At 42.9% G+C, this 19,194-nt stretch overlaps 2 protein-coding genes and 1 long non-coding RNA gene across 6 annotated transcripts in view; 2 read left to right on the forward strand and 1 right to left on the reverse strand.

The window, feature by feature from the left end:
- The window catches only part of cacna1fb (calcium voltage-gated channel subunit alpha1 Fb), a 30,075-nt gene extending 21,908 nt beyond the window's left edge, over positions 1–8,167 (reverse strand). For both annotated transcript variants that reach the window (XM_088290273.1, XM_088290272.1), the window contains exons 1-2: positions 7,908–8,167; positions 99–349 (exon numbers count right to left, since the gene is read on the reverse strand). In XM_088290273.1, the coding sequence (XP_088146399.1) occupies positions 99–349; positions 7,908–7,926 (270 nt within the window). In that variant the 5' untranslated portion in view covers positions 7,927–8,167. The remainder of the gene's footprint in view (positions 1–98; positions 350–7,907) is intronic.
- Positions 8,168–11,387: 3,220 nt separating this feature from the next.
- Positions 11,388–19,194, forward strand: part of magixa (MAGI family member, X-linked a) — a 31,660-nt gene continuing 23,853 nt past the window's right edge. For 2 of the 3 annotated variants that reach the window (XM_088290274.1, XM_088290276.1), the window contains exons 1-3: positions 11,392–11,802; positions 14,022–14,073; positions 14,152–14,389. In XM_088290274.1, the coding sequence (XP_088146400.1) occupies positions 14,032–14,073; positions 14,152–14,389 (280 nt within the window). In that variant the 5' untranslated portion in view covers positions 11,392–11,802; positions 14,022–14,031. Of the gene's footprint in view, positions 11,803–14,021; positions 14,074–14,151; positions 14,390–19,194 lie in introns of all 3 variants that reach the window. The other variant, XM_088290277.1, reaches the window with a different exon arrangement.
- On the forward strand, positions 14,774–16,006 carry LOC148340460 (uncharacterized). Its single transcript, XR_015842554.1, has 2 exons — positions 14,774–15,111; positions 15,645–16,006. It is a non-coding gene; the product is annotated as an uncharacterized LOC148340460 (long non-coding RNA).

Genomic DNA, 19,194 nt, shown 5'->3' on the forward strand with positions numbered 1-19,194 from the left:
TGACTTTCTGATTAATTATTATTTATTTGCTGTTCGGTCACTAGCTGACGAACGTCAAAATTCACAAGTACATTTGGATGAGTAATGTCACTGTTCACCTGTTTCTTAGCATGTAGTCCTCTCTTACGTTGGGTTCCGGTGGAGCTGGTGGTAGAGTGAAGGGTGTCTGTCCTGGTCATTCGCACGCCCTGGTCCTCGCCTTCCAGCTCCTCGTCCCAGTCCCCACCGCCTCTCTCCTCTCCGGCGCCTCCACCACCGCCTCCTCCTCCGTCTTCCTCTGCACCCTCCTCACCCTCACCGCCACCATCTTCTCCATCCACAGCATTGGCGTAGCCGTTACGTGCCGCGCCTGGAAACGGACATGAGGTTTCAGGAATGTCGAACGCAAACGGAGAGTAGAAAAAAAGTGATCATCATCACGGCTTAATTATTAATTATTATTATTCATTAAAGTTCAGGACGAGTTAACTGCACTGACTATTAATTTGCATTATTTATACTGCTGTTCACGTGCACAAATTCAGGTTAGGAACTATTGGGAATTGATTACCTTATAGACTCAAGTGTTGAAGTTTTGGAGGGCATCAGAGGATGTTCAGATTTTAAATTGGGACTTTACTCTCTTTTCATTTTGGGAATGACTCAGCTAGTGTGTGATTCAAAACATGTCAGAAAATCTGCAAAAATATTGCTCAGTTAGTCCAAACTGGTGTAGGTGAATGTCAGTTTTTCTTAAAGGGACGCTTGATCAGCCTGAACTTTGGCATTAATATCTGTATGAGAAAATTATCTCAGCACTAAAATTCCCCTAGAACAATCCCTGAAGTTATTACAGATTTTTTTGTGACGAAAATTAGCACAAATGGTAATACCCCCAAATTACGTAAGTGAAGTAAGGAGGCAAGCATAGTAATCACTGACGGAGCTAGGGGGTGGGGTGGATTGATCGAGGGCCACTCGCCCCCCACTCGCCCCCCACTCGCCCCCCCTCCCCCTGTAATATGCTTGGGCCGATACCCCGCCCCCACCGGGTGCCAGCCCCTATAATTGACTTTTTGGTATCTTACGATTTTTTTTCCAATAATTTGTTATTGCTTTGGTCCCCCCAAGGAAAAAATCCTAGCTCCGCCTGGAATATTGTTTCTTGGCTTGGTTTGTCATGTTTTTTTTAGCGATGCTTAAGTTTTGTTAGACTGCATTGGCAGGCAGGCGGACAGCTAGCTCCCACGGCTGATAACTCTGCAGCCGTCGAGGCTGAGCAGTTCAGCCGCTGACCGGACAAGTTTAGCAGGACAAAATCAGAATTTTACTGGCCAGACATAAGCCTCTGTGTAGCGGACGCCAGCCGCCCAGGCAGCTGAGTAGCTCTGTATTCGCCGCCAGTCAGGCAGCCAATGAGCTTACGTGGCCTTGGCCCTCCTACCAGACCTCCGCGTCTCGGTTGCCCGCTATTTATGCAGCCATTGCGGGGCAAACAATAATTTTGTCTGGTCAAAGATACACGACAGCATAGCAATGCAAGTGGAGTGCTTGAGTGCGTCAAATTTCAGAATTGGATTTCCTCATTCGCTGCGGAAATCCGCTGAGTTTGATTTACTTTAAAAATAATTTGCAAATATTGTACCATTTTAGCTGTACATCTTTAGCACATCATCTCACAACAAAAGACCATGCTCAAGTTAACACTGAGCCTTACAAACCAACAGAGCTTGAGTGTGGTGCTTGTGGGCAGAAAAATGCTTGTAAAGATGTCTCTGTTTAGATCGTATTCAAGAATCAAAGAAAGCTATTAGAACAGACTTTGAATTGAATATACTTGGTGATTTTAAATTAATTCCAAGATATCATTCGAGTAAATATCTGTTACAAGCTTTACCAAAATAGTAGTTGAAAATTTTGATTAATCGCAATTAATCATTGATTTTTTTGGGGTGATCACTTGACAGCACTAGTCTTTACTGATTTTGCCAAGGCAAATTGATAAAATTTTAAATGCAAGCTAATTTAACATTTGTGATTAAAAAAAAAAAATTATCAAAAATGGACTATCCTGGCCTAACAAAACACATAAAACAATATGTCGTCTCTCATGGAGGACAAAGAAAAGTATGCACATTCGAGGGGCTGAAATCAAAGATTTGGAATTTTAGAATATATATTTGAAAAAAAAAAAAATAAAAAACCATCAGTTCCTTTCCAATCAGTGTCCAGACTGAACTAGACTTGCCCTGGCACAAAAATGAAGATGTTTCTCTTTTTATGCTGAGTGCACGGGCACCACTATACAAAAGAATAGGGCCCTAGATGTTCCATAGTTGTGAATGTGTGTGTGAATGTTCTTTTTTTTATATGCGCCCTGGGACCGGCTGGCGACCAGTCCAGGGTTTACCGCACAACTTGCCCTAAGTCACCTGGGACAGACTCCAGCTCACCTATGACCCGGAATGAGAATAAGCGATACAGGAAATATGAAAAGGATGATGATGATGACGATGATGATGATAGAGGACCAAGGTGATGTGAACACACCAACATTGTAGTGAACAGCTGTGACCTGGATCTGTGTGTGCGTGTATGTGTGTGATATGGGCCGTGATGTGTGCGTGTGTGCGTTAGTTATTACCTGAGGACCATACGCACACTCACACACACAACACACATATGAACATCTCAGTGAGATTATTGCCGCCTCGTTCGACCTTCACATTGCCATTTTCCTAGATTTCCTGTTTCCCACAATGCATTGCTGAGTCCAGCTGTGGCACAAAGCTGATAAGTCTTACACACACGCACACATGCATACAATCTGCCGTCAAACCAACCAGATTTCACAGACACAACAGCTGACACTTTAAGACAAAATGGCGTGCTAATGCTGACTGCTGCTAGTGCTTCCACGTGTTAACATGCTTGGCTAGCATGACTGAATTGCAGAACTCAGTACTCACAATCAATTAAGTTGAAGTACGGATGCCTGCGAAAGAAAGGACTCTGGTAAAAGTAAAGGTACTGATTCAACTTCTTTCAGTAAAAGAGTCCAAAGCGACATGTACTTAGAAAAAACATAAGTGTAAATTTTATTTCCAGTCATACGCAAGAATCATTTTGAAAACTTTGAAAAACAAAAGTAGTTTCCCTATTTTATTACTTTCTATAGTGCGCAAAATGATGAGAAAAAAAGAAACTTGAATTTTGTTTAAATCCAAGAGCCAGTTAGCGTCAGCTTGAAATCCAAATAACATCTTCCTGGCAACATAACGTGCTTAAAACATTAAATAATTCTCTTCAATAAGGCCACAGATGGGAATATCTTGCTTCTCCAAATCGATTTGGTCATCATGCTCCCTGATTCATCCATCCATCCATTATCTGTTCCGCTTCTCCTCACTAGGTTGCTGGGGGTGATGGAGCCTATCCCAGCTATCTTCGGGCAGTAGACGGGGTACAGCCTGGACTGGTTGCCAGCCAATCACAGGTTCCCTGATTCGTTTTTAGTCCATTTTTATGTTGCGTTGTCATCCGCGGAGGTAGAAAAAAGTAACAAGCCTTTTTTTTATTTATTTTTTTTTTTTGACAAAGTCAGCAATGGAAAGTACACTTTTGTGTTTTCAAATAACGGGAGTAAAAATAAGAAGGCGTCCGGAATAAAAAATACTCAAGTAGAGTACAGAAATTTGAAAAGTCTATTTAAATACATCAATGAAGTGTTTGTACTTTGTTACGCCCCACCACTGTTGAATTGATGAATAATCATGGGAAGGATGGGTGAATAATCGGCAGTCACGAAAAGGAAGCAAACAAATGAGCGGGTAAAGAGTGAAGCGAGCCTGCAGGGGGCGCTGCTGCTTCTGCTGCACTAACTTAACATGATTATTTTGTCCTCAGGCTGCTGAGGAGCCGAGGTTAGGACAGTGCAGGTCACATGACTGTTGCTCACGTTGTTTTGTTGCGTGCGCGTCTGTGCGTGTGTGTATTTGTGTGTATGTGGAGCTGGTGGAGCTGCACACACACACCCACACACACACACACACAGCTCCTGCATTGCCCCATGAGAATCCGTCTAATTATGCCCGAATTATCCAGAGACAACCGAGATCATCCTGACAGCAGCGAGCGTGCATGCATGCATGCATGTATGAGTATGTGTGTACGTGCGTGCGTGCGTGTATGTGTGCGTGTGTATGCGTGTGCATGTGGACTAGCCTGACCTCAATGGCTGTAAGACTTTTGGAGGAAGTCCTTCAGCTGAGTCGAGGCCCACTTTAGCGGGACTGGGTTGTGTTGTCAGAACACCAACTGCGCACACGTGCGTGTGAGCGCGTCTGTGCGTGCGTGTGTGCGTGTGTGTAGCTGAGCATCACTCCTCACACACAACCCTCATACGCCTTGTTAACTTCCTGCTTTTCACTGTTCTCTTCTTCTGCGCGTGTGTGTGTGCGTGTATGTGATTGTGTACGTGTGTGTGCGTGGGTGCTTGTGTGCCCTCCAGCCTGGTCCAGCTGGGAAGGTCATTAGGTTATTTAGTCAACATCGTTGCACTTTTCTTTTTCTTCATAAAGGCATAACGTGTCTCCTCCATCCATTGTCTATAGCGCTTCTTCTCAAAAGGGTTGTGGGTTAGCTGGAGAATCTATCCCAGCTGAGAGGCGGGGTGCACCCTGGACTGATCACCGGGCACATATAGACAAACAACAGACTGGTGCTCAGCCAATCACAGAAGCGACTAACATCACTCATTGCAGCTGTGCTTACCTAACACAATTGCGAGCAAATGTATCCATTTCTCCTCAACTGACAACACTTAAAGTATGCGCCCATCTAGGTACCGTTGGAGTACCACTCGTAAATGCAATATTTTATTGCCAAGCCACTGAAATCATTTTCAATTAATGTCGTGGTGTGACGCATGACATGGCCAAAGACAAATACCCAATGCTCGCTCACGGGGTTTCAGTGAGTTGAGTCAAATACAAGGCACTGGAACAAAAGGTTGGAGGGATTAGCTCCACCGCCATGGCAACTGGCGATTTAGCGCTCATTTCCATGACAACACTATCAGGACGTCGGCGGACGCCATCGTAGTTCTGCGAGCAGGAAGTCTGATCTTCCGCCAGGATGGAAGGATTAAGCCACTCTTACTGAGGTGTGTGAAGGTCAATGTTCATGTGATGATGTATTGATCAAGGACATAAATGAAAAATAACCGACACTGAGAAATCAGCAGCAAATGAGCAACATGCTAACTTTAGCGCTGACTTCATGAGGTAAGTCATTTTCCAATTGGAGCTGATGAGGTCTGACTTCAAAAGTGGAACGTTAACAAAAAGCATGGCTGGATGGACTGAAATGCAAATAGTAATGCTCTGATGAATGATAATGTTATTTTCTGTGTTGACATGAATGCTGAGGTTAAACCAGATTGCAAAGGTTAATGGTAATATTAGCGTGAACGTTAATGCTCATTTTAATGCTGAAATTTGTGCTAGCAATAATGTTTACATTGATGCTAATATTAATGCTAATATTAGCACTTATGTTAATGCAAATATTAGTGCTAACGTTAGCACTAACGTTAATATTAGTGCTAACTATAATGCTAATACTACTGCTAATTTTAATGCTTATTAGTGACCACATCAGCCCTTCCCGAGCCATCCAGGAGACACCCTCTGAGTGTGTCCTGGGTTTTAAACTGGGTACTCCTTCCAGTGGGATGTGCCCAGAACACCTCATCAGACAGGAGTTTGGGAGGCATCCTAACCAAATGCTCAGCCATCTCATCCGGTACCCATCAATGCAGAGGAGTAGCATATGTAGCCTGGAAATCCAGACTCAATGCTGCACCAGCGATTGAGACTGGTCACAGTCACAAACTCGAGCAAACAAACAGCAGAATTAACCAATCAGCGGAATAGGAAATGAAGAGAAGCCTTGACATAGTGCAAAAGCTTACTGGGAACAAACCCGATTTACTGCTAGCAATCTGGAACAAACTCTGACAATGGCCGTCAGGGGGTCCTGTCACCCTTACTACCCCTCTGCTGAGGGAAACTATTAAACGCCTTCTCGGGGTCCATAAAATAAAGTCTGCAACATTTAGACCCTCCAAGACCCAATTTAGGCTGCAGAGCTGCCCCATAGTGCCACAGTCAATACAAAATCCAAACTGTTCCACCCAAATCAAAGAGATTCAATTTTCCAACTGACCTTCCTCTCCAGAATCAAAGAATAGAGTTTACTAGAGAGGGTGAGAAGTGTAATTCTTCTCTAGTTGAACACACCATCCGGTAGCCCTTCTTGAAAAGGAAGAACACCAGCACAGTCTGCAAATCCAGAGGCACTGTCCCAGAGTTGTGACATACAGGATAGCCTCAAGTTATCCAGAGATTTTAGGAGCTGTGGGTGGATCCCATCTACACCTTGGGACCTGCCATCAAGAATCTTTTTAACCACAGTCAAGGGGAGATTGCAACACTCAGAGAAAGCCTCAACTGGTGCTGGTGGTGTCAGGAACAGGAGAGTAATGTAATAAGTAGGGATCCATCGCACACAATTGAAAGATGTGCTATATTAAGCTTTATTAAAAACGCATTTTGTCTCTCAGGGATTCACCATCCTGATGGAGATCCTGATAATGATGAAGAGGCAAAATGTGTTGCATGTTCAATAAATTAGCTAACCATTAAACTGTGTTGAGTGGATCTCGTACCCCAGACATAGGACCGCCGACCTCAAAGTCTCAAGACTCTGCTTCCTCAAAGGAAAGCATGTCGGTAGATTTGAGGAGGTCTTAGATGTATTCTCCCCACATGGTTCAATTCAAGGTCAGAAGCGTTGCATTCTCACCACTCACATTGTTGATGATAAAGAAGTCTCCCCCTCTCGAGATGCAGAATGGTGGTCCAGAATTTCCTTAAAGCCGTCTAGAGATCATTCTCCATGGCCTCCCCAAATGGCCACATTTTTGCATCAGCAACCAAGAAAGCTGCATTCCGCATCACCTACCTCCAGAGTCTTATAGGCTACAAAAGGACTCCTTCATCAGCTTGGCAGCATCATTCACCACCAGAGTCCGCCAACAATTTTAGGGATTGCCGACACAACGGGCACCAACCACAACTTCAGTCGACCATCTCAACAATGGACGCATAGAACATGGCCCTCTGAATTTCCCCAGTGAGTGATTTAGTTGAAGTTCTGCCGCAGGTGGTCGACTCTCCTTCTGACAGCAGACTCTGCCAGATGTTACCAGCAGACCCTCAATACATATCAGTCTGCCAGGTTGGAACAGCATCTTTCTCCATCAATCAGTTAACACACTACCAGGTGCATTGACATACAGTACATCTACATCTTTCTTCTAATCACTATGTCAACAAACTCTCAAGTTTTTCCTTTCTTGATCCCAGCATTCAAAGTCCCTACTTTCAGTTTTAGGCTCTGTGTGTTCCTCTCCTCTTTCGACCTCAGGACATGATTGCATCCTCTCCTTCATCTTCGACCCACAGCATCAAAATTTTCACCGGCACCCTGTAGGTTAATGGCACAGATGGCGGACGCTGCTAACCCGGGCAGCGAATGATCCAGTATGAAATTCTTAGGATGAATGCTCAGAACTGTTTGGCAAAGTTTTAAGCTGATTGCACTTCCTGATGACACCCTCTGAATTTATTATGTCCCGGGACAGGCTTGTGCCCCCTCAGGGCTGCATTCATAATGAAGCCATAGTCATCATGTTGATGCTAATATTAGTGATAACATTAACGGTAATATTTGTGTGGTAATGCTGTTATTACTAGGTCTAGATATTATTCGGGTTAACATCAATGATGCATTTCCAATGCTAATATTGACACCTTCATAGATAGACAGATGCTATCGATAGACAGACTGACAGACAGACTTACTTTTGTGGTTGTGCTGCATGTCTTCTGGCGGTCCGCTTCAGGCGTTCATATTGGTCCCGTCTTCATGGCTCCTCACAGAACAAACAAACAAAACTTTACATGCTGGCCCGGTCCACTTGGTCTAGTTGCCCCAGCTGCTCGTCACTCACAGTTCCATCTGATATGTTCAGTTTTTTCTTTTCTGCGACGAAATCGAGTGTTGCGAACAGAGAACGAGAGGCTGAGAGGAGAGAAATTCAGCTCGGCTTCACTAATCTGAATCTCTTCATCTCTCCTCCTCCTCCTCCTCCTCCACCTCCTCTCCTCTGCTCATCTCTCTCTATCTCTCCCTCTCTCTTCCTCTGCCCTGCCCCCCCCCCAATTGGGGATTAAATAGGAAAAGGGCTCAGTGTGTTAAAGGGGAGGACAGCTGCAAATAAATTAAAGGCACAGAGAGAATAGAAATATGACCAAAAAAATCAAAGATTATACCTGACATGTAAACACACTCAAACCTGACGTGAACACAATTACAGAAGACACAAACACACTCACACCTGACATGTGAACACAAGCACACTTGACACATAAACACCCTCACACCTGAAAAGTAAAGAAAATTACACCTTGCATTAACACAATGACACCTGACATGTAATAACAATCACACCTGAAATAGATAAAACCACACCTGACTTGTAAACATAATCACACCTGACATAACCTCAACTGCGTGAACGCAATACCTGACATTAACACAACGACACTTGACATCCAAGTGGGTATCTGATGTCAATTCCACAACAAAATGACATCATCAATCAAAAGATTTCCATCAGCTCTCCACTGGGGATAAAAATCCCGCGTAACATGAACACCATCGCACCTGGCATGAACACAATCACAACATATGGGTACAGGGTATCAATATGATGGAGACAGTTGTGATTGTGTCAAACTATTGTGAAAGGTGACTGGCACCAAGTTATTTTGAAAGTAGACTGATGACGTCACAGTAGAGCCGACGGGACTTGAATACACTTGAGGTGAAATTGAGGATGAACCAATGTTCACCTTCACGCCTCTTCCTGTCCTCTCCTCATTACCTTTGTCCTTCACTACCTATTCATTTATATTATGTGCATGTGCGTGCGTGTATGATAGTGTCTGTTTGCTGTGTGTAACCAGATAATCCCAGATTTACCTCTTTTCCTGTTTGTCAACCAATTTGTCTTCACCGTTTGTGATGTCGCTAGACCACACTATAGCAGATTTACACTTTTTCGTGTGGATGCGTGTCAATGCTAGAATTATTTATACTTTATTTAAACAAAACAGTTTACTTATTATGACAAATAATATCATGACATATATTTGAATGCTAAAGAGGTATCATCAATTCAGTAATAATTCAATATTTTAAATATGGGGAATAATTAATAAAAAAGAAATGAATAAAGAATTGTTAGATAAGAACTGTAGAATGTTAGGGAGATTAGCAACAGGTTTACAAATATGATCTATAAATGTCATTTTCTTTCAATTTTCACGGAAGGTCTGGTATTTATAGAGTAACACAAATTCGAAGGGGTGCGGGAAAAGGTTGGTTTGGAAGCCACATTTGTTTCCTTTATGCTCATGGAATTTCCCAAATAAAATTAGGAAATATACTACAACCTAGAGTGATTTGTAATTTTTATTCTCATAGTAATTTATAACCTTATGCTCGGAGTGGTCTTGACACGATGAATGGGGCTCTGCTGCCTCCTGCCGCACAGAAGAGTTACTGCACCCTCGGTGGGTGTGCGAGCGTGAGGCGAACAGATGGTGACTGAAGACGATGCTGAACTAGGAAATGTTTCAACCGTAAACACACTGAAACAGCAATATTACTTAGCTAATTTGTAATACACAAATATAATGGATTGGTCATGAGTCAATTTCGGGGCATACAGTAGGCTATATAGAAAAACAATGGACAAACCGTGGCAGATCGGTCGTGTTGTGCGCGTGTGTATACGTGCGTGCGTGCGCGCGCGAGTGTTCGTGCTTGAGTGTGACACGGCGTTTCAGTAGTGTGCACGAGTGTTTCAGTATTGCTGCAGTACTTACTGCGTATTAGTGAAAAAAATCAGTAGTGCGTGTGAAAGCGTTTCAGTGGTGTGAGTGGGAAATATTTTTTTAGTGATGTATGACTGTTGCAGGCGTGTGCATGAAATGGTTTTGGTTATGTGCATGAGAGCTTATAAGTGTGAAGGATATTCATGTGTTTCAGTGTCTTAGTCGTGTGTATGAAAGCATTTCAGAACCCCGACAGCAACTGATATGACAGCTCATTTCTTAACTCAGCCTGGTTCCTGTAGATTGTATTTGTGCTTGCCCATTCAAGAAGACGACAGTCCTTAAATACTCATTTACAGAACTCGGCAGTCCATCCAAAATTTTTAATGAATAAGGCCGGTGGGTCGAGGCCAGAACCCTACAGAGAGAGCTGCTGGAGGGCGGGGGCTTGACCAGCAAAAAAGGGTCAAGTGTCCAGTTCTGCTCATTTAAAAAAAAAAAGTCCATTCAAGCAATGTTTTCCCACATGAGATTGTTGGGTTAAACTTGCAGCTGTCTACAACTGTTGACACAATGGGTGGCACCAATGGGAAAACAGCAGCATTTTGAGGGTATTGATGTAATTGTAAACTATTGTTAAAAAAAAGACCATTTGCGTAACAAAGATTTTTTTTATATGAACTATGAACTGAACAAGTTCATTTAAACACGAGTAAACTGTACTTTATACTAGTGATGGGAAAATGAAGCTTCAAAATTGCTTCATGAACCAGTTGTTGTATTTTTGAGTCCTGTAGATGGCACCGTTGGTTTAAATAAGGGTTTTTAAAAATGGCAAGTCAATGTGCTTTCAACCCAATATTGAACAGAGAGTGCCATCTACTGGAGTTCAAAAATACTACAACTGGTTCATGAAGCAGATTTGAAGCTTCATTTACCCATCACTACTTTGAACTAGTTTGCGTAGAAAATGAACTTTCCCAATTGCAATACTGCTGCTCATATATACACTATAATAGGAGGGCATCGCCATTCAGTCAGTAAATTCCCGTCTGTCCGTATTTCAGGCGGACCCGTGAGGGCCTAGTCTGTCCGTCATCGACAACAGCCAACCGGCATCGATAATACAATTTTCAAAACAAGCGTCTGAGCAATAAAATCTTGTAGCTCGTATGAGAACATTTCATTACAGCTTTATGCAATACAATACAATACAATAACAACTTTATCTATATAGCACATTTCATAACAGCTGGAGCTGTAACAAAGAGCTTTCCATATGGCGTGATACAAATTAGCTGGAAATTAGCATACTAATTCTATATAAAAAGTCAGTTGAGGATATAAGACTGCTTCAGTTGTGTGTGTGTGGGTGTGTGTGTGCGACCTTAACTACAGTGTATGAGAATGAGAGCACTCATGTGAGACGTAATCCTGAATTATATCGCGGTCGGTTTTCTTTTACCGCACCTGTGTTTCCCACTTCCATTTCCGGCTTTCATTCCAACTTTCCTGGTGCCACGCCCCCTCGCAACAATCCACGCGCATGAATCCTTGCTATGTTCGCGCACGCGCCTGAGCGGGAGAGTGAGTGTGACGGAGAGAGAACGAGAGAGAGAGGATAGTGTAGCGAACACACACACAAGCACGCGCGTGTATCACCCTCTCGCTGCACAAGAGCATCCTCACCTGCAGGGAAAGCGCATTCCCAAATAGACCCCCGCCCCCACCACCCCCAAATCCCTGCCGCACGCACGCGTGTATGCACCTTGCAGCTGCCTTCAGCGAGGCGTCGAGCGGCTCCAAGCCGGGATAGCAACACCGCGACGCGGCCACACGCTGGACGAGCATGACGGTAAGCGTGCACGGTTCTCTGCGTATGCGTGTGCGTGAGAACGATTTGACCTGTGAAAAACGACCCGTTTTGTGGATGGGGTCGTGCTCGTGAGCGCGCGCTAGAGTTGCAGGTCAAAACGACTCTGTCAGCACATTGTTAGGCAGGCACACGCAAAGGGGGCGGGCTCACTATTGCGGGTTGTGTGCGTGCGCGTGCGCGTCTCTCCTCGGCAGCCCCCACTATTCGTGGCGTGTGCGTGTGTACTTGGGCTTCTTTTGTTAACACTTGATGACTTGTGACGCTTTTACACTCTTAGTTAATTGTTGAACATTTGATGGGTGTTGATGCTATGCTAACAGCAGACTGGATCTAATCAGGTTTCTCTTCAGGGTTCAGGCGCTAAGGTGACGTCACCGTGGGGAAAATGACATAATAGGAATGAGTAAACCATTAACTCACAGTGTAAACAGTTTTATGCTAACGCCAATTGTGCCACTGTGGTGCTTAGCAGTATGGTAGACTTAAGCCTTTTGACTAAACATTTTAGGACATTTGAAACAGTCATCCCTTAGTGGTGGGAGGAACATTGTGTAGATAGATCGACAGATCGGAACAATCGATATGAAATAGTCCTTGAGTGCATCAGCAATTAAATAGATTGATAGATGGATAGAGCATATTGTACATTTGGTTTGTTTAGTGTACACACACATTCCTTTCATCACACCTTAAACATTGAAATGCGACCTTTGACCACCCCTTTCAAAGAGGGAGGGGTGAGTGACAACCACAGTTCTAGAGACACACACACATAAACACACACGTTCACACACAAAGTGACGACACGAAGAATGGAGAACAACACAATGCTGTAGAGGTAACACACACAGGAAGCGACACTTAACCTCCTCGGATGCGTCTGTGTTATTCGTCTGTAGGATTTAGCATGTTAGTTGTGTGACAAAAAGAGTCCTGTCAATGTGTGTGCGTGTTAGCGTGCAAGAAAGGGGAGATAATGTCCACGGCATAGACAACCTCAAGAAAGTAAATGGACTGAACGTCTTTAGGTGCTAACCTACGAAGCGTACAAAGTTAATGTATGTCATTCATTAAGATATTTGGGAAACCGATAAAAAACACGGCACTATTAAGATGATGATTAGTTTTAATCCCTCTGTTGATGATTTTGGTAAACACCAAACCAATGAGAGAAGGGTCTTGACCAAGGAAAAATTTGAGTCCCAAGTGAAGGTTCAAGTCTCGAGGAAAGATACTAGTGCCCTGATGTTTTAGTGCCCCAAGAAGGTAGTCCTCAGAAAAAAGGTTAAAGTTTTCAGAGAAGGTTTTCATTGCAAAAGAAAATTCTAGTCCCAAGTTAAGGTTTTAGTCCCAAATTTATAATATTTGTTCTCTGGGAATATTTTAGGTTTTCAGTTCTAGTCCTGAGATAAACTTCTAGTCCCCAGAAGAGAGTGCTTTTAGTTTCGAGAGAAAGTTAAACTCCTCAAAAGTTTTAGTCCTAAATGCGGATTCTATCCCACAAAATGGAAGAAGATAGTAGTCCCCTGAGAAAAGTGTGATCCAGAGCGAAGGTATTATTCTTGAGAATAGATAGCAGTCCCGAGAAGAGATTCTGGTTTCAGGAGCAGGGTATACTCCCAAGACATTTTAGTCCTGAGAGAAAATTCTACTTTCAAGAGATGGTGTTCGTCCCAAGTAAAGATTCTTGTCCTGAGAAAACGACTAGTTCCTGAAGAAATTTTTAGTGCCAAGAAAAAGTTCTAGTCTCCAGAGACGATACTAGTCCCCTGAGAATATTTTAGTCAAGAGAAGGTTCAACAGAATTCTAATCCTCACCCCAGAGAAAATAGTAATCCCCTGAGGATAGAATAGCCCCAGAAGATTTTTGACCCCAGAAGATATTTTAGTTTTAAGTGAACGTTCTTCTCCGGAGAGGTTTTAGTCAACGGAAAGAAGTGTCTACTCTAAAAAGTTTTTAGTCGCCAAAAAAGATTATACTCCAGAGAGAAGGTGCAAGTCCTTCGAACAGGTTTTAGACCCAACAAAAGGTTCTATTCTTGTACAGAAGTTTCTGATCCTTGACAAGACTCTAGAGGAAGCTTTACAGGCAACCGCTAACGGGACAACCCGAAAGAAAAAGAAACAGAAGATAGCAGGAATGACTTCAATGGTAAAAGTTGCTACATGAATGATGTTTACGGACTTCCTCTTTCCAGCTCGGCCACCATGTCTAAAAACACAGTGAAGAAGCTGCACTGGCGCTCCAAGGTATATGCCGCAACAAGCTGCCATGCCAACGTTAGCCGTTGTCTTTATTATGGCTATCCGTCCTTCCTCTCTGCACAGGTGCAGGAGGGCTTTGTGCCTCTGGGCGGAAGCTCAGGCGAGCTGGGGCTGGCCATCGGGGGCGGCGCCGACTATGGCGAATTTCCTTTTGTAACGGTGGCGCCCGGGGGCGGTGCCACCGTGGGTGACATCATCTTAGAGATTGGCGGCACGCCCGTGCTGGGCATGACGTTGGGTGACGTCCGGGGCGTCCTCAACTCCTGTCCTCACCCGATCAGGATCAAGACTGTTTCACCAGGTGACCCGGGCTAATGCTAATTGTATTGCGACGCCAACATTTGTCATGATAGCAGCAAATATTGAACGACATTCGGAACAATCGCTTAGTTGTTTGGGGACCGCTACTGTATGAATTGAGAGTGTCCCTAAAAGCAACACCTGAGACAGTAAGATGGATGGATGGACTAATTGACTGACAGACCACCAAGATCCCACTAGATGGCAGAAATGCCAGACAAAAACAAGCTAGCTAGCTTAGCTTAGCTAGCTAGAGAGATCGCTAGATTGTTTAAAAAGATTCACAGACATATTATGGAAAGATTTGTGACTGGGACATGACTATGTAACCCAGTAGAGAAAACACCATTTTATTTTGAAAAAACATTTATTGTGTTAAGAGGAAGTGTATATCTCTCGTCTACTTGATTTCCTGTTTGGTGTGTCATTCATCTGATTATGACTTTCTGATTCGTCAAAGTCAAGTTGTCCCGCCTTCTCGAGACGCTATCTCGAGATTAGCTGTGTATATCGTTCTTTTCCGCTTGGATGCCCAACTGAAAGGTTGCGTGACGATATCTAATGCTAATGTGCCGTTCGGTGAGTGAAATACTTAGTGAAGTTGATATAAATGTGACCAATAATAAAATGTTAATTGGGAAATGTTTTATCTTAAGTGTGGATACCAGTGAGAACTGAGGGTCTGTGACAAATCGACCGTGTTCGTACTTGAACGTCGTCTTGGTGAGTCGCCATGCACTTGCTATGGACTGTCGTAAAAACGTTTATGTGAGGCTAACGCTAAGCTAACGTTAAGCTAATGCTAATCGCGAGTGGAAATGTACTGCTTGTTTACAGTGAAAGAGTTGATTTTACTTGTTTTAAGGTCTTTCTAAAGCAAGGTTTATATTGACAAACAAATGTATAACTGCTCATTTTGATGTAATATGTGTTAAAAGTGAAATGTTGAATTGACTCAGTTATGTTTGTTATACAATTATTTCTTTATTGAAGTGATTGATATGTAAACCATAAAACATGGTTATTGAGAAATTGGACATATTGAGAAATGTGTTTATTGTTAGCTCATGAGTTCATTTCATGTGTTACAATGACAATTTGGAAAACATGCATGTAAATTAATAACTGTTATAAATGTGATATTTAGATGCAGTATTTATGATAATTGAAAACTATAGAGCTATAGCGACTGATGATGCTGGAAACTGATAATAGACTTATTAGCTGCATACAATAATTTCATTATTGTTATGCAGGCTGGGTTTTTTGTCTTGGCATTAAACCAAGATCCGAAACTGAATGGATTCTCCTTTGATGGAGATGGCGAGCCTGAGCCCAGAACCACATCTGCGATAAAGGAACCACAGTCTTCACCAACTTCTTTGTGAACATCACGTGGTAACACACCTAATTACCACCACGACAAGACTTTTTTCCCCAAGACTACCGGAAAGAACATTGACTGACTTAAACAAAATATTACTGAGCTCAGTAGGACTTTGGGATTATTATTTCTAATTTTTGGGATTTGTGATTTATTTTATGTATATGATGCCGGCTGTGAATTTGTAAATAATTGTTTTGTTTTCCATGTTAATACAGTTATTGTTGTTGCTCATTTCTGCCTCCAGCTATTTCATTCACACACCTATCAATTATCACTATTGTAGCCTTCGAGAATCTAGAGTCTGGTCCAATTTATTAAATATCAAACTAACACTATCTTTAAGTAATCGGGGGTTACAGTAAGTTTTGGCGAGCCAGCCAGGAGTATTTTCTCGTAATACATAAGCTCGAATATATTTCCAAATGGATATTATTGAACAGCAATCTGTTAAAATTCCAAACTCGGTGATTGTCATTGGAATAGCTGGAGATGAGCAATGTGATGAGGTGGTGGAATTCCTTAAACAATATGGGTCAATTGCAAGAGCCATAAAAGTAGATGATGTTAATTCCAAGTATTGCGGTAGCGTAATTGTGGAATACAACTCAGGAGCCGCTGTCGACTCTATTGATCCTTTGCCATTGATACATGTATCGGACAGCGAGGTTAGCTCGAAGATACAGTCTCTTGCGAGTGTTTATACACAAAATGTTGGGAAAAACACAACAAAAGCGTATCTTAGTGATATTCAAAACCTTGCCAAGATGAGTGGTAGAGACTATGCAGAAGTCCTGAAAGACATGATGTCAGAGATAAACGATTCAATTAGAGATCTTCCAGAACCATTCGAACAAAATTATTTACCTGACAATCCGCCTGTAACTCTGTCAGTAGAACCACAGCCCTCGGTAGTTGAGAGTAACATTGGAGGTGCACGGCAGACCGTTACTAACCGATCACTTTGCAAGCCGACAATTTCAGAACAAGATTTAAATCCCCCAGAAGTTCAACGTGTTGTAGTTGAACACATAGTAAAAAGAGATGACTTTTCAGGGCCACAATTCTCACAGAAGCTTAGAGCTTTTTCAGGAAAGGATCCTTGTCCTAATTATGAGCCAGATTATGATACTTGGCGCTCTAGTGTAGAACTAGTCATGACTGATCCATCAGTGTCGCAACAGCAACAGACCCGGAAAATCATTGAGAGTCTTCTACCCCCTGCTGCTGATGTCATAAAGCACCTGAACCTCAACAGCTCACCTGCTGAATACCTTCAGTTGTTGGATTCAGCATTTGGAACAGTACAAGATGGAGGAGAACTATTCGCTAAGTTTCTTGACACATATCAAGATACTGGAGAGAAACCATCCTCATATTTGCAACGCCTACAAGGAGCTTTGACGCTCACTATAAAACGGGGTGGTGCCGCTAGCGATGATTTTGAAAGACTGCTACTCACACAGTTTTGTCGAGGTTGTTGGGATAATTCCCTTTTAATAGACCTCCAGTTAAAACAAAAGAGAACAAATCCCCCAACGTTTGCTGACCTATTGTTCTTGTTGCGCACCGAAGAAGATCAACATGCTACCAAAACTATGCGAATGAGACAGCATCTGGGAAGTGCAAAGCAAAAGGTGACTTCTTATGTGCAAATAGCCGAACCCGTCACTGAAAATGATAGCAACATTGCTACTCTGAATTCAATTACAAAAGAACTTTCAAGCCAAGTTGCAGAAATCCAGAGTCAGCTGATGAAGCTAACTGCCAAAACACAGAAAAGAAAATCTCGAAATGCAAAGAATGTACCCGAACCGAAACAAGAGAAACTAAAACTGAAAGTGAATACAAAAGAACCCATTGGACAAACCAACAATACTCAAACGAAAGCACCTAAACCGTGGTATTGTTTCCAATGTGGTGAAGATGGCCACATAAAGCCAACCTGTGAAAATGAACCAAATGCCGCTTTAGTGGCAGAGAAGCGGAAAATTTTTAAAGAAAAACAAAGGAAGTGGGAAGCTGAAAACCCGTCAGCTGCTACTGCACATTTAAACTAAGTACAGTCTCTGTTGAGGGGCAAATGGAGACTGTTGCCAGACAATCACGTCCCACGAAAGAAAAGCACAACGCTAACCTTAAACAGTCTTTGGCTAAGCAGCAAAAATGCAGCTTGCCAAAAGGCCTAGTTGGTTCAAAATGTACCGCTACTGTTAGCATTTCAGGTGTTAATGTTAACTGTCTTCTTGATTCTGGATCACAAGTGACCACAGTCACAGAGTCGTTTTTCAAACAGAACCTTCCAGAACAAACCCTTTATCCACTCTATGACCTTTTAGAGGTAGAGGGCGCTGCAGGACAGCCTGTACCTTATTTAGGTTACATAGAAATGACTGTTACCTTTCCAAAAGATATTTTAGGGACAGTGATTGATATACCAACGTTAGCTCTAGTTGTTCCGGATATACACCCAAATAGTCAGACACCATTGTTAGTTGGAATGAATGTTCTTGATGTTCTTTATGAGATTTATTTAGACGTCAAGACTATTGAGCACCTACCTGTTCCTTATGGGTTCAGAGCACTTCTGAAGACTCTTGAAATCAGACACATACAACACAAAGATGGCAACATTGGGTTTGTCACCCTGGCAGGAAAAACAACTGCTGTTGTCCCAGCTGGTCGCTGTGTCGTCCTGGAGGGATCTGCTAATGTTCACTGCACATCAGTTGATTCATGCGCTATAATTGAACATCCAACTCAATCTTCCCTACCAGGTGGCCTTTGTGTGAAGAGTTGTCTGATAACTCTTTCTTCCCGAGCTCCATACAAAGTTCCTGTTGTGATCACCAACGAGACAGACCAAGATGTGACCATTCCATCTACCTGCGTGATCGGAGAGCTTGGAGCGTTCCGTTGTGTTGTCTCGCAGCATAATGTCACAAATTCGACAGAGCCACCCATGAACAAAGAGGCGTCTCTGACTTTCAACTTTGGAGATTCCCCAATACCCCAGAATTGGAAGGAGAGAATAACCAAACAACTCTCTGATATTCCAGAGGTATTTGCTCACCATGACCTTGATTTTGGGTGTACTAGTAAAGTGAAACACTCCATCAAACTTCTTGATCCAACTCCCTTTAAGCATCGTGCACGCCCCATTCACCCCCAAGATCTGGAAGCAGTCCGTAAACACCTTCAAGAACTGCTTTCTGCCGGTGTGATAAGAGAGTCACAGTCACCCTACTCCTCTCCGATTGTCGTGGTGAGGAAGCGGAACAATGACGTCCGTCTATGTATAGACTTCCGCAAACTTAACTTGCAAACAGTTAAGGACTCATATGCCCTTCCAAACCTGGAGGAGACCTTCTCAGCGCTTTCGGGATCCAAATGGTTTACAGTCCTTGATCTCAAATCTGGTT

This window comes from Idiotropiscis lumnitzeri, chromosome 3, assembly GCF_059441095.1.
Source record: "Idiotropiscis lumnitzeri isolate Australia: NSW breed Sydney's pygmy pipehorse chromosome 3, RoL_Ilum_1.0, whole genome shotgun sequence".
In the NCBI taxonomy this organism is placed as follows: Eukaryota; Metazoa; Chordata; class Actinopteri; order Syngnathiformes; family Syngnathidae; genus Idiotropiscis; species Idiotropiscis lumnitzeri.